At 52.9% G+C, this 22,896-nt stretch overlaps 5 protein-coding genes across 5 annotated transcripts; 2 read left to right on the top strand and 3 right to left on the bottom strand.

The window, feature by feature from the left end:
- Positions 1-1,240: 1,240 nt before the first annotated feature.
- On the top strand, positions 1,241-4,519 carry EMH_0075680 (uncharacterized protein; the record flags this gene model as incomplete). Its single annotated transcript, XM_038022007.1, has 7 exons — positions 1,241-1,610; positions 1,807-2,034; positions 2,296-2,572; positions 2,861-3,015; positions 3,389-3,512; positions 3,940-4,097; positions 4,326-4,519. 7 exons carry the CDS (start codon positions 1,241-1,243, stop codon positions 4,517-4,519), a joined length of 1,506 nt encoding a protein of 501 aa, XP_037879191.1.
- A 974-nt stretch (positions 4,520-5,493) lies between these two features.
- Positions 5,494-5,823, bottom strand: EMH_0075570 (uncharacterized protein; the record flags this gene model as incomplete). Its single annotated transcript, XM_038022006.1, has 1 exon — positions 5,494-5,823. One exon carries the CDS (start codon positions 5,821-5,823, stop codon positions 5,494-5,496), a length of 330 nt encoding a protein of 109 aa, XP_037879190.1.
- Positions 5,824-5,903: 80 nt separating this feature from the next.
- On the bottom strand, positions 5,904-7,865 carry EMH_0075460 (zinc finger (CCCH type) protein, putative; the record flags this gene model as incomplete). The annotated part of the gene is made up of 2 exons (XM_038022005.1): positions 5,904-7,118; positions 7,245-7,865. 2 exons carry the CDS (start codon positions 7,863-7,865, stop codon positions 5,904-5,906), a joined length of 1,836 nt encoding a protein of 611 aa, XP_037879189.1.
- A 4,272-nt stretch (positions 7,866-12,137) lies between these two features.
- Positions 12,138-13,178, top strand: EMH_0075350 (uncharacterized protein; the record flags this gene model as incomplete). Its single annotated transcript, XM_038022004.1, has 1 exon — positions 12,138-13,178. The coding sequence occupies one exon, from the start codon at positions 12,138-12,140 to the stop codon at positions 13,176-13,178; it is 1,041 nt and encodes a 346-aa protein (XP_037879188.1).
- Positions 13,179-13,976: 798 nt separating this feature from the next.
- EMH_0075240 (uncharacterized protein) lies at positions 13,977-22,855 on the bottom strand (the record flags this gene model as incomplete). Its single annotated transcript, XM_038022003.1, is given in 8 exon segments — positions 13,977-18,544; positions 18,630-20,051; positions 20,651-20,725; positions 20,918-21,022; positions 21,330-21,333; positions 21,337-21,437; positions 21,819-21,933; positions 22,151-22,855. Coding segments are annotated over 8 exon segments (7,095 nt in total).
- Positions 22,856-22,896: the final 41 nt, after the last annotated feature.

Raw genomic sequence — 22,896 nt, 5'->3', positions numbered from 1 at the left:
GCTGCAGGGGGACCTGCATATGTCGTGGGAATTAAGGCCTCCAGTCCCAAAGCGGTCGCAGAAATGGTTGGAGGCTGCGGTCTGGAGACAGACTTGGACGGAACCCACCCGAGGGACGAAGAAGTCCTGGGTAGGGGATCGACCACAACTGGGCTGGGCAAATGGCGGTTATTGTTGGAGCTGAGTTTCGTGGCCCAAGGGGACAATGGGCAAGTTGAAACAGCAGGAGCAAGGTATCTGAGGCTGCATGCCCCCGAATGCTCAGGATCCCCAACGAGGTACTAAACCTCTAATTTAGTGAAATCGATCCCATATCCTTGGGCAACAATGGGGAGCAAGTTGGATGCTTGTTGGTGTCCCTTGCACAGGAGAGGACCCACCGCAGGACCACCCCGCGGTGTCTTAGGCTTTTCGTCGAATCGCTGGGGCAGACAAAACAAGAATTCGTGAGATTAGAGTAAATGGATTCTTTTTTCCACCGTGTCATCCCACGAAACCTCACTGGGGTGCAGGCGATACCGCTGGGCTCGGCGACCGTGTACGTTACGATGAGTGTGAAGCGGGCACCAACGCAGGCGCTCCAGCTGTGACAATTTTCAGGCACGCTTAGTATATCCCTATACCCTATCAAGCGTTTAATTGGGAAGCAGGTAAATTGCATTTGTGCCTGTATGAGGCAACTCAGTGGCAGCTGCCGACACGAGGCGTTTGCATGCCGAATCGAGCACCGGTGAGAGCGGCGCTCATTAGCAGTAGCGTTTGTAACATTCGGCATTCATTTTCCCTTCCTTCTCATTAGTTCCTTCATAACTTCATCAAAGGTATTATGCCCATCAGTTTTCCGGCTCACGTATTTAGCACAGCAACCGGTCCCCACTTCCTTAAGGCTAGGAGGCAGAGCTAGCCAGCGGCTAAGACCAAAATGTGGGAGAAGCAACCGTTAAAACAAACAAACACAAGATAAGGGGAGTCATTCGTTTGAAGAGACCTGCAGGTGGATTAGAAGGAGGCCTGGGGGACGCTCAGTTTAATAGGCCATACATTTGGGGCTATTGAAAAAGCGGGAGCTGTAATGCAACACTTCGGTGCCTCCAGTAGTGTTAGGGTTCCAGAATCGCAGGGATATTAACGACAGTCAGATACACTTCGCCTGTCTGCACCAACTTGTGGATAACATCTTCAGCGGACTCACGAGAAAGCGAACGATAAATTAGCCGTTTGGAAGCCACTATCGGCGAAAATGGCCTGGATACTTCGTGCAGAATTCGAGTACTTGTTATGCCTCACATCCGAGAGGTTGGATGTGGCGAAGTCGCGCGCACTGCTGCATGCATCTCTAGACGCTCGGCTGCTTCTAACAGACGACCCCTTGTACACAGCGTACATTGATGCAGGGAAGGTTGCACTCAAGAACTACCTAGGAGAGGGAAAGGACAGACAGGGGCTGGGATGGCAGAGCCGCACGTTTCAGGCCGCCATGATGGCGTGCATTTGCGACGACGTTAATTTGGCCCATGTGTTCAACGTATTAAGGGTGGAGGAACTCTTGGAGAACCTTGGGGACGAGTTGTCGCCGAGTCAGTGCGCCAAAGTAATGCTTGCTATAATCGGTAAGCTCCTACATTTGTTTTGCCTAGTGTAGATTGATGCTGCATTCCGAGGAAGTGGAAAACGCAGAACAAACAGCGCAGCTGGAAGTTTAAACTAAAAGGTAAGCTACAGCCGATGACTGTGCTGCGGGGACTTAGCACAAGTCTTTCAGTAGGCTGCGCGGTCTTCATGGCTGTACGGTGGTGCGTCTCTCAGGCGAATTACACCTTGTGCGACGCGACATGCAAGCAGCAGCCAGCACCGACTCTCCGGAGTTTCTTGAGTTTAAGGATAAGAGCGGCAAATTCCTCCGAAAGGCTCTACAACTGCTTTTGTCTCTCATTTCTGAAAGTGGCAGAGACAGGTTCTGTTATGTAAAAGAAGCCTTAATTCACCCCGACGCCACTTGCGCACGTCCAGCCCCTGTAACGACCCTTAACTTTAGTAAGTGTGGGCTCAACAAGCTGCTTCTCTGCTTATCCGTCCCACTAAGCCTCCGTATGCTGATTTTGATCGGAAGAGAAGTAGGAAAAGGCTAGGGTTCCTTCTCTCCTACGGAGAAGAAGAGTACAGGGCTGAACATGTGATATGTTCAGAGGGATCATCTTTCTTTGACTGGCCAATCCGGCTCATCGCTGGCATACCGTTGCATTGTCTTTAGTAATTTACTTCTGTCGCCCTTCTGCGGTGCTACATTTGTTGCAGCTTCGCCAGCCGACGCAGCATTGGCAAAGGCATGGAGGGGACGGGAACCGTTTCAGCTGGCGCAAGTCTTACGGGCTGACTTGGACGCTAGTGCTTTATACACATCTTCTATGTATGCCCTCTATAAAAGAGGAGATGCAATGTTTGAGACGCTTTTGCACAGCGGGAGCCTCCTTTCTCTGTGGCATCGGCTTCACGCCATCTGCAAGCGTCAGGCGGCACTCGGTCACGAAGTAATCAAATGGAGTATTGTGCGACAGGCTCCTCGGCTCAACAGGTAGGCATTCGCTTGAAGTTGCCCTTTACCTAAAGCTCCTTGGCCTCAGCTTGCGGTGATGCCTGGGAGAAAAGAAAGTGTTTTGGGGTCAGTGTGCGTCTTTTACGGATGATTAATTGACAGGACGTCTTACAGACGAGTGGATGACTGTTCATTTAAATCTCCTCGTACTAGAGGGGTGTGAGGGGAGTTAACGCTCGACCCCTGCAGCTTTTTGTATTTACGAAGGGGGCGCCAGTCTATGGTAGTTTTGAGTGCATCAGAGTTGTGTTCTGTCGGTCTTCGCAGACTCCGGCAGTTGATTCTGACGCGCCTTATCCAATGCCTTTATCAACCACAGTATAAGCAGCCTCTAGGCGGCCCTGCGACTGCCAGTGAAAAAGCGGGCAACGACGACGAAAGGGTTCTGGCAGGGCTTATTGCAGAAAGCCTCATTCTTTCTGGTGAATCTTCAAACGTGTATTTTTGCACATTTGTGGGTTGAAAGGTGTATGCTGCCGATATTGTATCTCGTTAGCAGAAGCCTACACCCTTTTCAGGGGGCAAAAGCACCACCACCCATGGTGTACAAGCAAGAGGATTTCTTGGATCATCCTAAACCGAATGTTGCACAATGTCAAAGAACTTCTTCTCAATGCTTTAACACTTAACTAGTGTATGCCCTTATGGCAACAAAAATGCTTTCAAAAGCTTAAGTGTTTGATCGTCATGTGCCCTGGGAGGTTCAGCACATAAAGACAGTATGATAACGCGTTGGACCTTTCAGGATGTCCATATGCGCGTGCTCTGATTGTGTTTTGGTATGCGTGTATTCAGGAGTGAAGGTTTGGTGCTATGAGAGCAAGACTCAAAAGCAACAAATATTGCAAATGGCAGGTAAAGGCGGAGCGTCGCTTTCATCCAAGCTGGATTCACTCTTGTGCATCCAGATCGACAGAGGGTGAGCTGTGCGGCGAAGAAAGAGCTGCGGACGCTGCGTGCTGCTTGCTTAGTGCAATAGTGACACAGCAAAAACACTGGAAGAGATTAGTGCGAGCCTCGAGGCACTTTTCCACTACATAGTTGCAGTAGTAGTACAGGTAGTTTCACATGGGCTGTTGTCCACTGAGACGAAATAAAGGTTTGGAACGTGACTATTGGGTACCATTTATCGGTCCGTAGATCTATACAGTGATGCACACCTATTTAGCAGCAGCAACAGAGACTGCTGTGGACATGCATGCACATACGAGTGTGGTTGTAAATTGGGAGATGCGCAGGTCGAAGTCCGACACATACAGTTCTATCCGTACATACAGTTCAATCACGTGTATGAGATCTCCTGAATAGAATCATATCTTTTGATTCCTGAATATTTGGTCGTTCAGGTTCGTGGAGTTGCCTTTGGGGCAGGAGCTGCCTGACCTCGATGGCCTAGCGAGTTTGTTTGCTGAAGCTCCTGGGAACGAACCTGTGGATTCCTACGAAAGCATGCAGTACACCGACATGAACCTTTACACTCTCGTCCCCGACACGTACACTTCAGGTACCTGCTTTAAGATATTTGAACCATTCTGTTCCTCGTTTAAACAAAAGGCACCGGTTTCGTTGCAGCAACGTTCACTGGCACTAACTAGTTTGGCCTGCAGCCCATGACGCAGCAGACAAGTTCTTGCCTGCTCAAACTTTGCTTGCATTATTGCCCATGGGCACATGGGATTCCGTAGTACTTCATGCTTGTTTTGATGACATTTCAACGTTGCGCTTCCTGCAGGGATTCGCGCTCCTAACTGGCCATCCACATCTTACCTTATTGGCTCTCGCCTGCACCGGGCTACGCCTAATTTGGGGGTGCTGGACGAGTCGCGTTTCTTCACAAACCCGATGGTTACCGCCCTTCTAAACAAAACTGCCCTCGAAGAAACAATCAACGCGTTTATTTCCTCAGAAGCTTTCGAAACTGTCTGACCCCATCCGCGAGGACAGCATTGCCTCTGTGGTCGTGACCCTACACTCCATCACGTATGAACTTTAACGGGACAGTGCACAGCAATGCACTGCCAATTGGACTGTGCGCCAATGCGTCTGTCGTGCAACTGGTGTTTGTCAGTCAAATCGTATTTCGCTTCTTACTGCCTTTGGAATTTGTGCCGAGCACGTCACAGACTGCCAACGGTAGATTCAGGATTGAAAGTGTCTTGCTCGTTCCAGATATTTGTGCCCGTGTCACAAACGCGCCCTTCTGGAGCGGGTGCCCCCTCATTGATGTGCTTATTATGCGTATTAATCCCCAAAGCTCCTTGCCACAGACGCTTTGTCGGCGTATTCGATGCATATGCAGTATCTCGTGTGCATATTTTCTGCCCTCAGCGCAGAATAAGCCTGGGTAGTTCACAGGGAACTGAAACATTCTTTCGCTTCGGCTCATCGCTACTGACTTTGCAAAGACAAGTGCTGAGTAAGCAACAGTGACCTGGATGCAGGTTTGGACTCAGCGAATGAGATATTAGGTTTTTGAGCTCTATTATTGGCCACAGGCTTGCCTTAACCCTTCATCGATCTGCACGCATACGGCAAAATGCCTTCATCTGGTCTCGGCTACGAGGCGTTTGATACGTTCGATACTCTTTGTGTCAAACTACTTCGGAATGGCTTTAATTAAATGCAGTGGCAGATACAATTTCCGCTGTTGGGCCATTTCGCGTTGAGTGCCACTCAGGAGATCTGTAAATGATTCAAGCATCTGGTGAAACCCCTGCGGCCGGAGCAAAAATACTGTTTTCGGAGTTTGGAAAGAAACCTTTTTAGCCTCATTTTAGCAGTAAAGCAACATCAGATATATTGTGGTGCCGCTGTTACTGCTGCTGCTGAACTTCCTGCGTAGCCAACGATATCCCACTCCAGCCGGATTTGACCCAGCGAAGCCGAACCCACTGGTGCTGTTAAGCAACCAGAGGTACCTTCCCTTCGGCTAGACGCTGCTGCAGCGTTTGCTGCTGTTGCAGTTGCTGGGTGTGGCCGCGCTCGCCATCGCTTTCCTGTCCTTCGTCTTCACTTTTTATAGTTGAGAGTCTCTGGGGCAGCGCGGCAGCCCGTTCGTCAGAGTACGGCGTTGGGCAATTGCACTGTGCTGCCGCGGCAACTTTCGCAGCTCGACGTTGCTTCTCGCAGTCGTCATCTATTGCGTTGCGCTCCTGTTGCTGGCCAGTGGAGCTTGAGAAGCCTTGGATGTGGGAGGAACTCGCGGAAAACTGCAGTCGCAGAGCAGACATCGCAAAACGAAAGCTGAAAGGCGCATTCCTTAGAGCAAGCCTCAATTTACGACGCCTTCTCATCAGTGTTGCTTCTTCTGCTACTGCTTCGGTGTTGCAGTTGTGGGATGACTTGCACTTTGCTGAATGCAGGGGGTGTCTTCTCCGTTGGGCCGGTGAAGAGGGCTCTTTCCTAGTCTGTAAGAAGCCGGAGCTGACCCAGTTATTCCGCTAGGGAGCTGCAGCTTAGGAAGTTGGTGCTGCTGTTCTCTGTGTTGCTGGTGCAGCTGCTGCTGGTGTTGAGTGTCCACGCCGCACAGACCTTCCTTCTCCGGAAGCGCAACGAGGCCTTCTGTTTGATCCCGTGCCAGTTGGGCCAGAAGGCCTTCTAGCTGCCTGTGCTGGCTTAGCTGTTGTTGCTGGCGTTGCTGCTCCATCTGCTGCTCTGCTTGCTGTTGCTGCGGCTGCAGTGTCAGGGCTGCCATTCGGCTTTGCACTTCCCTGAGGCTGTAATTACCGAAGGGCGATACGACAGGTGCCGCCTCCGTGTTGGACCTTTCAACCTGGAGCGCCCAAGGGGCTTCTTTATGCTGAAGCTGTTCATCCTGATGCTGCTTCTGCTGATGTCTAAACAGTTCGACAGCTTGTAACAATTCGCGGCCTTGCCGGGACAACGAGTGCTGCTGCAGCTGTTGCATCATCTGCGGTTGCTGCTGTGGCTGCTGCTGTCGCTGAAGTCCCTCAGGAGAGGGTGGCTTGAGGCTTTGCTCTGCCTTTCGTACAGCTGCAGCAGCAGCGAGAGAAGCGAAAGAGTAGCAATCGTCTCCTGTCGCAGTGCTGGCTGTGCTTCGAGACACTGCTTGGCCCCATGGGTTTAGCTCCCTGTATGCGTAGCCTGGCGCTGCAGCTGTCGTTGCAGCAACTGCCGCTTCATCAGCACTACCTGCGGCTGGACGCTGCCACCCGTGTTGCAAGACCGCCTCGGCAAAAGCTTGCTGACCACCAGGAAGCCTCCGCTGCTGCTGCAAGAGCAACCTCTGCTGCATTAACTGCTGGCGTGAGACAATTTCTTCAAGTTCACTCTGTTGCTGTTGCTGCTGCTGCTCTGGTGCTTCCATTGCTGCAGACGGTATCTGCATAGTGGCGGGCGCTTCACTCCACGAATCAACGGACTGTAGCTGCTGCAGGAGCTGCTCCCCGGCCTGCTGTTGCTGATACTGTTGCTGCTGCTGCTTTGTTGCTAGGGCTCTAAGGGATAGTGCCGGCACCTTTGAAGTAGGTAGGCGGAATTGGAGGGACCCTGGGGAACGAGCAGCCTGAAATGCAGCAGCAAGCAGTAGAATAGGAGACCCTTCGTCACAACCGTGTAGCGGAAACAAGCGTTGCTCCATATTCTAGTGGGGATTCGCTCAGTATGTATGGCAAACAAGAAGGAGACGCACCGTCCCTACATCGTGCTGCGGAAGATGCTCCTTCTGTTCATTCGGCTGCTGTGGCACACGCGCAGTGGTCAAAGCTGTCTGAAATTGGGGCAAGCTGTCCTGTTTCTGCTGTGAATACTGCTGAGAGTGCAGGTCCGGGGCAAAACATCGCTGCTGCAGATCCTGTATCTGGCGTTTCAGAGCCTGTTGTTGCTGCTGCTGCTGCGGATGGTGAAACACCTGGGTTCTTTGTGGGTCTTGTGACGGCATGACAGCCTTCCCAGCAGCTTCAGCCTCTAGCAGCATTAACAGCTGCTGGTGTTCCACCATGTGTTGCTGCTGCTGCCGGGTAAGCTTGCCTTGAGCTTGTTGCATAGCCAGCTGCTGTAGCAATAAGAAATCCTGGGGCAGGCTATTTTCGGGAAGGAGACCCGGCAACTGTTGTTGCTGCTGCTGTTCACGTTGATTCATCAAGAACTGTTGTTGCTTCTGTGGCTGCTCATGCAACGGCTGAGCAAAGACGTACCCGACCTCCAGCTCCCCAAGGGCATGTGCATATTTGCAACTGGAGCCGTGCAGACACTTGCCTTGAGCAGGAACAGCACACAGACTGGAGTCGAATCCTGAATCTGAAGGGCTCATGGAAAAGGGTTTATTTGTACATGGAATCATAGAACGCAGCGTTCACAGTGCTGGACTTCCTCCTCTCACGGGTAACTGCTCTTTCGAGCAACTACAGAGATAAACGGGCACAATTGCTGGCACACAGGTACGTCCTACAGCTGAAAGGCTAGTCTGAGGCTGCACCTCCGACCGAAATTACCGACGCATTTTCCGGTCCTGGAAGATGAGCAAAACCTCATGGAGAGGGCATGCTTATTCGTGAGCAGTTTACGGCGACTGACCTTCCCTGTAAAGTCTGCAGAGGCCTTTCTTCCCCGGGAAGTCCCTCAACTCCTGCAGACCGTGGGCATACGAGCAGTTATTGTTGCTGCACTGTCCTCCAAGAAATGCGTTGCAGAGCTTTGTCTTTCTCAAGTCAGGCAGCTGCCGGAGTTCCTCCGCAGAGTGTGCAAAAGAGCAGTTGTTGCCACGAGTGCACTTCCCGCGAGCGTGGAACACACACCAAGCAGCCTTGTACACCCTAAAAAAGCAGAGGCGGTAGCAAAAGAGCAAGTGAGTGTTCCAGAGTGCTGTGAATGCTCCTGCTCATGCTGAAACAGCAAGAGAACACTGATGTACTAGGCCGTCAGCCATCCTGAACGTCGCTTTCAACCGCGCGGGGGAGGCTCCCGATTTATTGCCTAATTTTGCATCAGAAGGCATTCAATCTGCCAAGTAAAGACCTACTGCATTTTCTGTGAAGGAGACGTTGGCGAAAGGATAAATGAATTGTTGGTGTTTCGGCGGCAGACGAATGGGTGGCGTACTGGAGAGGATTCCTCGAGGGCAAGTGATGGCCTGGAAACACTCCCTCCCCCAAGCTGAGGCCTTACCGCTCCAAAAATGCGCTGTATGCATGCGCAGTTGATTATTTACCTTCTTGAAGCCGCACAAACCCTGCGGCGGCTGCTAGGGCGCTGGCTTGACAGTGCAGCCGTCCTCCGACCCTAAAAGCGAATATTTGAACTAAACAACTCAAGAAACAAAATGAGCCACCAAACTTTGCAGGCACTTGGCGGTCGCCAGCAAAAATATTTCAATCTGTTTCTTGCATAAACTCGTTAGCCACTCCTGAAACGCTTTAAATACAAAACGGCGACACGGGTCTTCACTGCTCCATGTACTGCTCTGTGGTGGAGTGGCTAGGCCCTTGACCTAGAGATGAAACAACCGAGAGAATAAAACGAGAAGATGTTTTAACGAAAACAGCGTAAGGGAATTCCGGCCTTGGTCTAACACCTGTCAGTAGGGCCTAGTCACGCGCGCGAGGCGCAGAGCCGTTGAACCTCGTGGCGATCTGCAAGAGGAGAGGAAATGATGAAACTATACTTGTGGAAATATATTAAACCCTGTATATAGGGGAAATGGCCAAAAACCTGGGGCGATAGAACCTAAAGTGACCGGCCCCCGAGCAGCGACGCGTCAGCTTTCGCAGCGGTGGCCTACGAGAACCCTGAGAGATAAAAAAAAGTGAAACTATCCCTTTTTGGATTTCAAAACCTCCCAATATACTAAGAGCAACAAACGAAAACAAAAAGAAATAACGACCGCTACTGAGTGCAGCTCACGACTCCTGTCAGTGTGCAACTTGTTGCCGCGCGATGTCACCGTGGAGCGCCGGAGACCCGGTCTTGTCTTTTGCAGGGAGTTCAGCAGATACATTTTACATGGTTACCTAGGTTTCTATGCAAGCTACATATTGATTGTTTATTGCTGTACGCAGGCTTGCAGCCTCCAGTTTTCTTCTAAGAACTTCCCGATTCAACACGGTAACTGGACCCTGATACAATCACGAGCTATCGGGTCACTTGTGTACCGTCATTGCGCTCCGGCAGCCGACGGCAATGAACGTCAAAAGAAATGCTCCTCAGGTACAAATATTGAAGGACATGCACGGAAAAGGAGCAGGGGAGGGACACTTCCTTTCCAGTGACAGGCGTCAACTAAGAAAAGTGTGCAGTCCGTCGTTTAATTGACCCGCGTGAGCTTTGTGCCTTGAACTATACATGATTTCATGCAATACCATTCTTTGTTCTCTAGAACAAAGAATGGCCCCCCCTTACCTCTTTAGGAACTCTCGGCAGCCTCGACACTCATGGGTATTTACTTCGATTTGTTTGACGCGTGATTTTCCGAAACAGCCTTCCTCCAGCCCCAACACCATCCTTAACGAGGGGTTTATTGGTGAAATATGTTACAAACAAGTGGCCACGGCATTTCCAAAAGCGCTTCATATCCCCCACCTGCAATGGATTGTTGCGCAAGCTCTGAGTGCCAACATGTTGTGGGGATGCAGGAGCTACGGAAGCCTTCACACGGAAAACTACATAGATTTCTAGCACAACAAAATAAACAGGCCGCGTTGCACTGCATCTAAAACTGCACACTTCAAGCGAGCAGATGCATGAACGCATCCATTATTCGGTCACCTACACACGCTGCAAACGGCTGCGAACAGGATAAGGAACCCAAGTATATAGCGGCTTCTGCACTATACGTTCCTAACCACAATGACAACGACGATATCGGAAGGTTTAAAGGTGTACCACCGTGAATATGGACACGTGCTAAGTGGAAGAGAATAAGGCCACCGAAAAGTACTGCAGGCATATTCCTTCAGGGCCGATCTGGGAGCAAGCAAAGACCCCTAATCTTAAGCTTCGTGGAGATCATAAGCAAATGCTAGGTGTTGTTATATCCTCTAAAGTGAGGTTCCTTCTACATAGAACTTACGCGCTTGAATTAGACTTACAAATAGAAGCTGGAACACCGTGGGCTGGAGAACGGAACACTTCACGTGCCCGTTGTGCTGATGGTATTCCCTACTCTTGGTTACTGAGAGATAAGCTGGAAAGGCATAGATATTACGAAAAGGATCTGTCTTCAATACGGCCTGCAAATGCAGCGAACCCCTCCCAGCAATAGAGGGCCTGTACAAAACTGCTCGAAACTCTGTACAAGTTCATACCATTTTGAAGGCCAATAAACCGAGAGAAAACAAGAAGATGAGACATTCCACTTATTAACTAGTGACGACTCCCTACACGTGGCTGGTATGGTTTACTGGTTCGACAGTACTTTTGGCCATCGTCATTCCGCCGTGGGCCATTTGGTCTGCAAGCTGTTTCGTGACCAGTCAGGCAGTAGCTCACGCAACTGATTTCTCACAGAGAAAGAAACGCCACTGCCGAAAGGCCGTGATGCAGATGAGAAGCCAAATGACGCTGCACCGTCCCAGTCTGTGGCCCTAAGGGGCAGTATTGTCGGCCAGTTTCGCTTGCACCAAATTGTCGAAAAGCTAATGTACGTCCCAATTATATACGTTCTCCTAAGGTGTGACGCATTTACCATGCTATGAGGTAAGCTGGGCTTTCCTAATGCTGGTGTCCCCCTTAAGAACGCGCTGGCAACCTACCTACCTGTAGCGCAGGTTAAGCAGACGCATTCCAGCTCAATCCGGTAGAATAAATTGGGCATATTTGTGCTACGCAAACTAAAAATGCCGTATGATGTGATTGGTTGTCCCGGCAAGCGTTGCTCAGTTTCGTGCGGTTGGTTCCCTTCTTGCACATTCGTCCAAACCATGGTCACCACTTGACGTTCCGGGTCGAATTAGTGGCAAATATTTTCTGTTCATATAAACCGGAAAAGATGCCTATTCAAATGTCAGACATGAATAAAGTTGATTGTTCCGGATTGCTGTTACTTAAGAAATGTCGCTGCAGCTCAAGTGGTGACTGGTCCAGCTCGGGCTTCTCGCAGCACAATCATCTTCTGTCCAGACGGACGTCGGGAAGATATCTATCGCTCCAAACAACATTCTTCAAGTAGTCCTTTCTTGCTTTCTTTGATATTTTGTTCATTTGACCAAAGCCTGTGGGCACTTTATGTCTCGCGACACTCGACATCACTGTATGTGGTCCACTCGGCGCACCCTCTCGTCCCATGACTTTGCGGAAAACTACACAGGCAAAAGCTCCGTGTTGGCTTCTAGATCCAGGCTAAATACCGCTTGAGAGTTGACCACTTCCATCTTGAAAAGCAGGGAACACGGGTCCTGGTGGCCGCGGCATGCCCAAGCACATGGTGCAGTGGTTGCGAATGCCCCTTTCTTTCAGCTGGTGTTTCACAACTGCCCTTCTACGAAGCCGTTTGTACTAGTGCTGCTAATGTCTGGGCACTGTAAAGTTGTCCACTAGGGCACAGGGAATTCCATAAGGTCCAGCCCAAACTCAAAGGGCAATTGCGTCAATGGTCGCCCCCCCTACAGCACAAAATGGGGGGGCTCCTTCGCTTCATACTTGCCCAGCGCAGATGGATTCTCTCTGTGACTTCTGCAAAGATTCACGAGCTTGGCCTTCTAGTAGGAAACTAACGAATCAGCCCGAGAGGCAGAGTGCTGTAAAGTACCGGAGGGGGTCTTCACGCTGTCTTCGCTTGCCCACGAAGTCTCATTTACTGCTTATTACTTTCGTGTTACTTATGGCTGCGAAGGCACCACATATTCCTCATCGGAGACATGAAGATTGCCAAACGCCCTCGCCGTCTTGGTGGACAGCCGGAGCAGACCCCCTTCCACCGTTCTACCAGGTGCTAGCATGGCTACCTAATGGCTCTATGAATGAATTTGGCCTTGTATTTGCGTCAGCTGCTCTGTGCGCAGTCAACATATGCAATACTGGCACGTGCTATGAGCATGGGACTGCTCAGGTCTGCGTATGCCCGCTGCCATTTAAAGGTCCCACCTGCGCAGAAAAGGCTTCGCTTTGCGTCGACGATTGCGGCATCCGGACAAACAGCGGTTTGGACTGCCAAAGTGCACTTTGCTCCCTTGGGACGTGTGTAGACACGGACGTGTCCCCGTATTTCAAGTGCGAGTGCGGGGACTTCTTTCAAGGCACGAATTGCGAAGTCCCATCCAACCCGTGCACTGGCGCAGTCAACCCGTGCGGCCAGGGGACCTGCGTCTTCGCTCCAGGGAAAGGCACCGGTACTGTCACTTGTCAGTGCCACGACGACTGGGAAGTCGCTCAGGGTGTCGGAGTGGTCACCACCAAGTGGGGCAACAGCGAGGTGGTAATGAATCCCCCGTGCAGTGTCCGTGTGAGCCGCGGCCTGGCGAATATTCCTTTCACTCTTTCCTCTGGGGAGCTCGTTTTTTGGTGGACAGTGTTTGCTACAGCCCTTTGCTTCTTGCTCTGGTGCTGCTACACAGTTGCAGCCGAGTCATGCGGCAGTTGCTTCAGGAAATTCAAGATAGCCGGGCAAGTACAGAAGGCTGCTGGGGCGTAGGGACCCCCGGGGGAACTGCCGTCATGAGAACAGCGGTATTGTCTCCTCTTTAATCGCCAGGACAAACAAAAACTGGCTATTACGCTGCTACACTGGTAGTGTAGGGACCCTGCTTTGCCGGGCGTGTCCTTTGAATATACAACTATGCAACAAATAGAAGAACAAACCCCCAAATTACTAACTTTTGCTACTGTGCGTCTGCGTTCCCTTCCACGTATACTCACGTCTTTGTACGGAGCATACATTTGTAACTATATTCACTACGAATACACTTCTATACGCATGCCCTACGCAGTCACACTTCAGACTCACACCAGAGGGCGTCCGCTGTTAGCCGATGTGCTGTATGAATGCTGTTGGATCTGGACGTTAAAGCGTTCTGCCCTGCTTCCCTGATCAGCTTGCTGCAGACGCATCAGCAGCTGCTTCGCGTTGGGTTGTTGTGTGCATTCAACTACCCCTTCCGCTTAGCTAGGCTTAATGAGGCTTGTGGCAGTGCGGTGGACACGCATTTAAGGATATATACATCGAGAATTCACGGACACGTAAGTGCATGGATGCATCTGTGCGTCTGTTCGTTTGCGCCTGACTTTACCTCTGTGGTGACCTCCCCTCCTATTTTTAAGGCATAAGGAGTTAGCTTTGGAAGGCTATTTTGAGTTGCTGGCTCACACGTCGCTGCTGCGGCAGCGACTCTTCTGGTTGCTGCTGGCATCGGCCCATATAAGGTATGCCTGATACGCAACTGCATAGCGTCGTGCATCTTTGCTTTCCGAATTTAGCCTGTATTGCAGCACACTATAGTCCACCCAACTGCGTTGGCCTGCGCCGATGTACCTCTCCGATGAGGAGGTCTGCCGCAGCTTGAAGAGCCTGTGGGACGCCCCTCCTCTTGGCAGCAAACCAGACAGGCTGTGACACTCCCCTGATCTTTGCTGCGTAGCTGCGTCGCTTCTCGTTCCAGCTGATATTTTTCGCTATTTCGGCTGCTGCTGCTTCGACGTCTTCTTTAAAGTCTTCTGGGCTCCCCGCGCTTTGCGCCTGGAGTCGGGCTGCTGTTGCAGCCGCCACTGCAGCAGCAGCAGAGCGTACAGAACGGAACTTTCGGTTGCATGCATCGTGCGATGATTTGCTCGGCGTATTGTACGTGCTGCTATTGCTTTTGCTGTTGCTAGAGGCAGCGAGTATGGCCGCTGCTGTCACCCTTCGTGTCTGAGGTTGGTTCTTATCGTCTTGTTGCTTCGCCCGGCATAGTGAGGACACCAGCAACTCTCTGAAGTCTTCGAGAATCAGTGGGGCCGTTTCAAGCGGCAGTGCTGAGGCATCGCTCTCGCGATGCTGGTGGGCGCACTCTTGATCTTCCTGATTGATATTCCATGATTCTGCAGCGGGTCCAGTCGTTGCCCCGCTGCTTCCGACGGTTCTTGAATCCGATTCTGCAACTGAGGTGCGTCTTCCGGTTTCCTCATAGTTTCCTCGCAAGTTACGGCTACTGGCTGCTAGGGGCAGTCGCTGACGTCGTCGCTGCTGCTCGCGCAGCTCCTCTTCCTCACAATCTCCTTCCTGTTTGTATTCTTTGTGCGGCAAAGAAGTCAATTGCACTGACCTTTTCATGAAGGGCGTGCCAGCGCAGCCACCCACGGAGGGTATTTCGGAGTGCTCTGGGCAACCATTGGACTCTCTGGCGCTGCTGTTGCTGCGACGGCAGTTGGAGGGACAGTCAGGAGCAGCTTCTTCAGCATCCGCTGGTTCCATGGACAGTGTATCGGGAGAAGCGGGCAGCCCGGGTTCATCCACCCCTACCGTTGCAGGAGGAGCCCCACAGAATGGTGCTTCAGCTGGGAGGGGGCTCTCCTTTATAAGGCTCAGCGACAGAGCTGCCTCGGTTTCTCTAACTGCTGCTGCAGCTTCCGGGTGTCTAATACGGCTGCGCAGAACACGGCAGCTGCTGCGTGGGGACGCCGTTTGTGGCTTTTGATGCTGATTGCTGGATCCACAGTGCCGGCTGGGGCTTTCTACCTTTTGTGGGAGTAGCCTTGGCTCTTCGTGGGTGGCATTAGCTGCTGGGCAGTGGTGGCCGCTGCTGCTGACGCGGCGGGCACTCCTGAGGCCGCTGCGAGTGCTTCTCGAAGTATATGCAGCAGCGTTCGAAACGCTGCTTTTGCTGTCGTGCAAACCGTCAACAGCTGGAGTGAGAGACACTGTATGCTGCCTTTGCAGAGACACTGTATGCTGCCTTTGCTCAGCGTGAACCGCTCCGGAGTTTGTTCTACCGCTGATAGTAACTGCTTCAGCCCGACACAAAGCTGCTGCAGCAGCAGCTGGTGCAGCAGCTGATGCAGCTAGTGATGCAGCCTGTTGCCTTCTGCATTGTGGCTGGCTCTTCCGCCGATTGATGGAGCCTTCCCAATCACTTCCGCTACTGCAGTATACGCTGACACTGCTGCATTCGTCATTGCTAGGAGAAGAGAAGTTTCCGTTGCGTCTTCTCTCCCTCGTTCGGATGCCCCTCCCTATTCGCAGTTTCCTTCTACTGCTGCCGCTGCTGCTGCTGCTGCTGGACGCTGCATCCACGGCGGCAGCAGCAGCACTTCTTCCTCGCCTTGGTCTGAGAGATATCTGAATCTGCTGCGACTGCTGAAGCCCCTCGTCCCTCTTGTTGCAGCGTGTCGCCAGTGCAGCCGCAGCAGGAGCTGCAGCTGTACCAGAGGCGGCAGCTGCTGCAGGCTTTGCAACGGATTCCTTTTTGCAGTTGCTGCAAAGGGTGCAGGTACAGGCCTCGCCTAGAGTTTCCCGGCAGCAGTATGCAAATATGCGCCGCCGCCTATTTGTCAGCCTTACGGGCAGTCTTCTCCTAGCATTCCTTGCTGCCATCGCTGCTGCTGCTGCTGCTGCCGCTACAAGCAGCCCGTCAGATCCTCCTCCAAACTCTGGATTCGCTGATGACTCTGGATGAACACTTGAAGACAGGAGCAGTACATTGGTTGTTGCTGCAGCAGCAGCTGCTGCTGCGACTTCCGGCGCTGAAATGGCACTATCTAGCAGCGCAGCAGCGGCAGCGGCAGCACCTTCAGCTTCAGCTGATGCCGTTGCGATCTTTGCGTCAAGTGATGTAGTAGCATTACTTTCGTCTGATACTGCTGATTGTCTTTGCGTATCTGTTAGCATTCGGACGGACACTGGTGCGTCTGCCTCCTGTAGTATTGCTGCTTTTGCCTCCATGCCATATCCCCGGTTCAGCGCGGATCCTGCGGTCGGCGAAGTTGCCGCTGCTGGACCTCCTGTTTCTCGTTGAATTGCTGCAGTCCCAGTGACCCCCTGCATTTCATCGATCTCAATATCTGGTGCTCCCGCAGTTTCGACTGCTGCTGCGGAATCTGCTGCCTTGTGGGATCTACACTGCGTTGAGGGGCTTTCGCTCTGCAGCAGCTCTTTGCTGCGTGCAGGAGAAATGGTCAGTGACCAGGCTTTCTCGTCAGCTTCTGCTGCTGTTGCTGCCGTTGCACCTGCCTCCGCTGCTGTAACCGCGGCATTCGCGGCAGCCAGCTCCTGCACCGCAGTTTCTTCTGCGGCAACAGCTGCTGCCGCCCTTTGTCTCGAGGCAGCAACAACAGACCGAGCCCGGGCTACTGCCGTTTCCTTGTTGGCTTTCAATCCGGATACCCTACTGCGGAAAACAGCAGCGACGCCATGAGGCGTCCGTGCAGCAGTGGCGACAATCGTCGCTGCATGGTTCTCGGATTTCTGGGCCAACATACACCTCAACGCTCGCATCCTCCTCGCTTCCTTCAGCCTCTGCTTCGCTAGGCTTTGCCGCTCCTGTGCTTCAGTCAGCCCATTTAGAACTGTTGCTGCAGCATCATCTATTGCTTCAGGTTCCGAAGCAGCTAGACTAGCGCAAATTGCTGTTTCTGCTGCTGCTGCGGCCCCGGGCTCACTTCTCTCTTCCACTTCCGGGCTTGCTTTGCATCGGGTGGTCTCTTTAGCAGAACGATCCTCAACAACACCAGCAGACACAAAGTTCCGCTTCTTCAGCATCCTGTCAACGAAGCTCCTGCTCCCGTAACGCACTCTTTCGCGCCTGAGGCTCCGCTGTTGCAGCAGCTGCCATCTCTGCCTCTGCTGCCTCTGGCTGTAGCGACGACGCTGCTTCTCATCCGGTTCTTGCTGCTGAGACTCCTCTTGTTCGTGCTGTATGCGAGTCGCATCGTGCTGCAGGCACTGCTCATGCACTGCGCACTGGTCCAGATGTTGTCGGAGAGGCTCTTTCTGCTGCGACTCCTTCTGCTGCAAGTATCTCTGCCGCAGCTCAGTTTGCTGCATTTCGTGTTGCTGCTGTCTCAGTTGCTGCGTCGATTGCTCTTGAAAACCTTGAAGCCGTAGATCTTGCTGCAGGTGCAGTTGTTGCACATGCAGCAGTTGTTGCTGTGCGTGCAGCTGCTGCTGTAACTGCAGCTGCTGCTGCAGCTGCGTTTGGTGCATCTGGCCTTCTTCAAGAGCCCCCCTGAATTCCCCTGCTCCCTGGGATGTTTCGTTAGCGATTCCGAGGTCAGGCTGCTGCCGCAGCTGTACTTTCTGCAGGTGATGTAAATGCTGCAGTTGCTGCTGTTGTAACGGCTGGAGATGCGCCTGCTCCAGACGCTGCAATCGTTGTTGCTGCAAGTGCTGGTGCTGCTGCTGCTGCATATGCTGAGGCAATAGGACGGGATACAGAGCCGGGACATGGAGTGGTAGAGGTACCCGTTGCTGCAGTTGCTGGTGCAGTTGTAGCGGTTGAAGCTGGGAAGGCTGAAGGTGGGGGAGCGTATGCTGCTTCCCCCACTGCATTGCCTGCTGCTGTAGGTTCTGTTCCGAGACTCCTTGCTGCAAATTCTGCATTTGCAGTGCTGGATTCTGCAAGGGTAGTTTCTGCAGGGGCTGTTCCAGCCGCTGGTTCGCCTGTAGCGCTACTTGAAAGAGCTGCTGCTCGTACTGCAGCAAGTGTTGCTGCTGCCCCTGAAGGTGTAGGACCTGCTGCTGCTGCATGCGCGATTGCACTATCCTCTGCGGCTGTGTTCCCACTGAAACGTACTGGCTAGAGGAGTCGATATCTCCATTGCTGCCGCACGGCTGCTGCTGCATCTGCTGTCCTTGCATTTGCTGCTGCTGCTGCTGCTGGGGCTGCATTTCCTCCGGCTGATAAGGCTGAAAATGTTCTTTCTTTTGTTGTTGCTGCTGTTCTGCTTGGCCAGTTACGGGGAGAGAGGGGCTGCCTTCTGAGCTGTCCTGCAGGGAGGAAAGGAGCTGCGGCTCCCTCTGAAGCAGGGCTGAGGCAGCTCGCAGCAGTTGGTGACGCCTGCCGCACGCTCTCAGCAGCACTTGGCTGACTGCAACAGCACCAGCACACGGAAACGCATGCAGACTTTCACAACGCTTGTTGAGGTGAGTCAGTAGGAATTGTGTAGTTCTTACTCTGTCCCCAAGTCTTGGCTGATTGTGCAGCAGCGGAATGAAGGCCTTCCGATGCTCCTGCAGCATGTCCTGAAAGGAGACGGCACCTCAGAGAAGCTAGGGCTAAACCCGCTGAGAGGCTGCTCCCTGCAAAAGCCGAAGCAGCAACAAATGCGGCGGGAGGTGCTTGCTGAGCCAACGCAGCAAGCCATCTGCTGCTGCCTGCAATCGCTGCACCTGCTGTTGCTTCCACTTGGCCCGCAGCGTTGGATACAGGGTCTGAGAGAGACAGCAGTGGCAGGCTTGTGCTCTCCGACGTCGAGGAGGCCGCAGTCGCGTTGGTGATGCTGGTGCTGTTGCCGTTTCTCGCGCTACTGTTCTCAGCAGACAACGCACCTTCTTGAATCTCCTGTACCAACCGATGCAGCAGTGAAGGGCTGCATGTTCTCTGGACGTCTGCAGCTTGAAGCGATTTCTGCATCATCTGCAGCACTTGCTGATGGGGTTCAGCCAGCTGGGTCTGTCCCGTGTGCTGCGGTTGCTGCTGCTTCGGCAGCAAATGCATCTCTCCTGCTGCCTTGCCTTGGCACATTTTTGGTTTTTCCAGCGTACATAATATTAAGGCAAGCAGATCATGCAGCTGCTGCAGTCGCTGCTGCTCCCGGTAGACTTTCTCCCTGTCGTACTTTTGCTGCTGCAGCAGCTGCTGCAGTTGCCTCGTCGGGAGAGGCGAGAAAGAGCTGGCTGCCTGCTGAAGTGAAAGCCTCTCTCTAATGAAAGTTGCTTGCTCGTTCATGTGATGCTGCTGCTGGCGCTCCATAGACGTCCTGAGCCATTTCAACTGCCGGACGAGCTGCTGCTTCAGCTGCTGGAGCTGCTGCAGGCATCGATGGTGCTGTTGCAGCACGACGCTTCTGTAACAGTTGGCACAGGGTCGCAAGGCCGCAGCCAGGGCATCAAAGTCCTCCTCATCCAGCCCAGCCAACTGCGCTGCTCTCCGCTGTTGACTGACATAGGACAACCGCACAGGAGAGCCATCAGCGCTTGGGCTGTTGAGAGTTGTTTTATTCGTGATGCCTTCACCCGGAAACCTCGCTTTCCCACCGGCAGCAGCAGTAGCGGCAGCAGCGGCTGCTGCCGAAAATGGGCCGTTTGGTGTATCACCGCATGCGAGGACAGAGAGCAGAAATGCGGCTAAACAATCGGAGGAGGTAAATGCAGAGACGCCCGAGGCAGCATCAAAAGCCGAGAGTATTGGCCAAGTCGTCGGGTGATGCTCAGTTCGGTTTTCAAGCTGAGGACTTTCACTGCTATTTAGTTGGTGCAGTAGCTGATCTACTTGCTGACGTTGCTCAAGTTGTTGCTGCTGCGGCTTCAGTTGCTGGTGTTCCTGATGGGCCTGGGCTTTGTTGGTGCGCGCATAAAGGGACGCAGAAAGGTCCTCTGCAGAAGGCGAATCCCTTACTCTCCTGCAGAAGCCGCAGACTTCGCACAGCGGGGGAGGAGTGCTGCAGGCGTGTCTTTGCAGAGACAGACAAGGCAGGACAGAGAAGCGGAAACGATAGCAGACAGCAGCCACCGACTTAGTATGAGGCAGGAGGAGCACAGGAAAACTGGAAGGAGACAAAATACGCAGCACAAGTTGCTTGTGATTGTTTGCTCTCTGTGCCTCTCCACTTGAATGTTTACAAGGCATATTTTCTGCATTCGCCCGGTAGCACACAATCTGAGCGAGTGTGTGCAAACGCTGACTCTGGCCCGCCGCTGCTTCTAGGGAATTCACATTTGTGGGGGGGAGCTCACTCGCTCAGGCCGTAACATCGCTGACAGATCAAAGGTTCTGAAGAGGCCCGAGGTCGCCCAAACGTGCAACGCAAGTGCAGCAGCGAGCTGCAGCAGCAACAGAGAACCATCTCGTCTACACGCCGCAAACACCCCCGCAGAGAACACACAAAACAAGCTATCGCTTCACGCTTGAAGTGCTGCGTCTCCAGATTTCTGTTTAAGACTAAGGTTTAATAGCGGGGGAGGGGATATATTACCTCCCTGAACGGCCTCTAGGCCACACTGCATGCAACTCGCTTCCCTTATGTGGTGGGCTGCACGAGGCCCTGCTTCTGTAGAACACAACGTACAGACCCTCACCCGAGACCCTACTAGCCATATACTCTGAATCCTGAACGTTAAAGCCCAGGCCCGTAGTGCACTACGTATGNCCGAGACCCTACTAGCCATATACTCTGAATCCTGAACGTTAAAGCCCAGGCCCGTAGTGCACTACGTATGCCCCCCCTGAAGCCCCCCCATACCAACAAGTCGCAACGCCGCCTGGTGCCAAAGGCGCTGTCTCAGTCGCGTGAAGAGTCGGGGGCCCAAATCAGCGAAGAGAAAGTCGCCGGCGTTGACGGCAATACCTGGAATGGAGGTTAGCACCAAGTGTGGCCATCCGTTCACATACACCTGAAACGCCTCACAGTGTAAGCGCAGAATCGAAACGATGACTTGCCGCTTGCAACTCTCCCACTGTCTTACTACAGAGCAAAGCGTGCGGCCCATCCAGGAAAGCTTGGCGTCTTGCCATTGTCAATATACACTGCATACACACAATATATACGCTGCAGCAGCAGTAGACGAAAGGGGACTGACAGTGTGCAACTCGCAGTTTTGTTGAAAAGCGAGGGGTGTGGGGGCATCAAGCCGAGGGACCTCGAAGTGTCGCACTGCTNCTCGCAGTTTTGTTGAAAAGCGAGGGGTGTGGGGGCATCAAGCCGAGGGACCTCGAAGTGTCGCACTGCTGATGCAGGAGCTGAAACTCCGCCTCCCGTTGTGCTGACAGATATGCATAAGCAGTCAGCAGCCGGCAGCAACAGAGGAGACTTCGCTGCTGCTGGTGAAACTCCAGCTCCTATAAACCCCGCTGCGAGAAAGCGGCACGAACCGCAGCAGCAGCAAACGCACCAGAGGACGGCAGACGAATAGCGGCAGGCATCGGCAGTTGGTAGAGCTAAATCCTAACGCGCTCTGGTGTTTGCATTAGGAGGCAAAGGCGAGCCAGTCCCAAGCCACAGCCGTGTAGTACTTGGCTTGAACGTTATTAACGATTGGTGGTCTTTCTAGATTCTCTAAATTTAATATGTACGGAGGGCATAGGGCTACAACCGGGGTTTGGGGGTTTGTCTTGTGGCTCAACACTCAGCGAAAGAAACTCACAAACGATCGCCTCAGGCGCGAAAGAGAGCCCAAAACGAGCTGAATACCGGTCCTCAAAGGCCACCCTTGAGCTCAGCTCCACCCGCCCAGAAATTTGGCCCAACACCACTGGCACCTGTACGCAGACGCAGTGGCAGATCCTGCAGCTTACGTCCAGCGCGTTGAAGTGCTGCAGGTCGGTAGGAAGAAGGACGACAATAGACAGACCCGGAAGCACAAAAGATAAAACAACGCATGAAGGAAATACAAGCTGAAGAAGTCAAAGGCAAAGAAAATAAGACACAAATGCCACTAAAGACAGATAAGCCTAAGGACAACGAAAAATAAGACACCTTGTGAGATGCAGGGATAGGTTGGGAGCCCTCGCGGAGTCGACTAGCGTAAGCAGTTTCGTTGCATGGCGTTCCGAGCCTTAAAGGGTGCTGTGGATCCGCTACTTCCACGCACTCCACAATGCGGCCAACAGATGAGCCAGCTGCATTTGCTGCTGCTGCTGCTGCATCGGCTTGAGGCTCCCTGGTTGCTACTGTCGGCTCGACTTGGCTCGGGCTGCAGAGACACAGCAACAAATCTACCAAGAGTGAACGGCCTCCTTCTGCAGAGTATCTAGTATCGTTTTGTGCAACGTCTTCCTGTGGTGCTGCTGCGTTGGAATTTGCTGTTGCCGCGCATTGTTGTTGCTTTAAGCGCGAGGCGTGTGCCGTTTCCTCAGCAGCTGCAGCAGCAGCTGCTGAGGAAACGGCACACGCAGCTGCAGCAGCAGATGCGCCACGGTCTGAAGAAAATACATCCAAAGGCACGCGTCTTGTCTCCACAGCTTCTGCAAGTGTTTCATGGGCTTCGTCCGAAGGCAGCTGCTGCAGGCTGCAGTCTCCTGATGCACCAAAAGCCATGGGACTAGAGGGGGCGATCGCCGCAGGTTGATCGCCGCAAGCAACGCCCCCAAAAGAGGCCAATCGAGCATCTGTTCGACTTTCCTTGACTGCAGAACACGCATTGTTGTAACTCTCCACCTGCCACGTGCGCTTTTGCTGCATCTGCTCCCACGCTTGCCGCTGCTGCTGCTGCATATTGTGGG

The sequence above is a fragment of the Eimeria mitis genome, genomic scaffold (genome assembly GCF_000499745.2).
Source record: "Eimeria mitis Houghton genomic scaffold, Emh_scaff99, whole genome shotgun sequence".
Taxonomy (NCBI): Eukaryota; Apicomplexa; class Conoidasida; order Eucoccidiorida; family Eimeriidae; genus Eimeria; species Eimeria mitis.
Note: the sequence above shows the minus strand (reverse complement) of the source record. Positions and strands in the feature narration are given on the sequence as shown.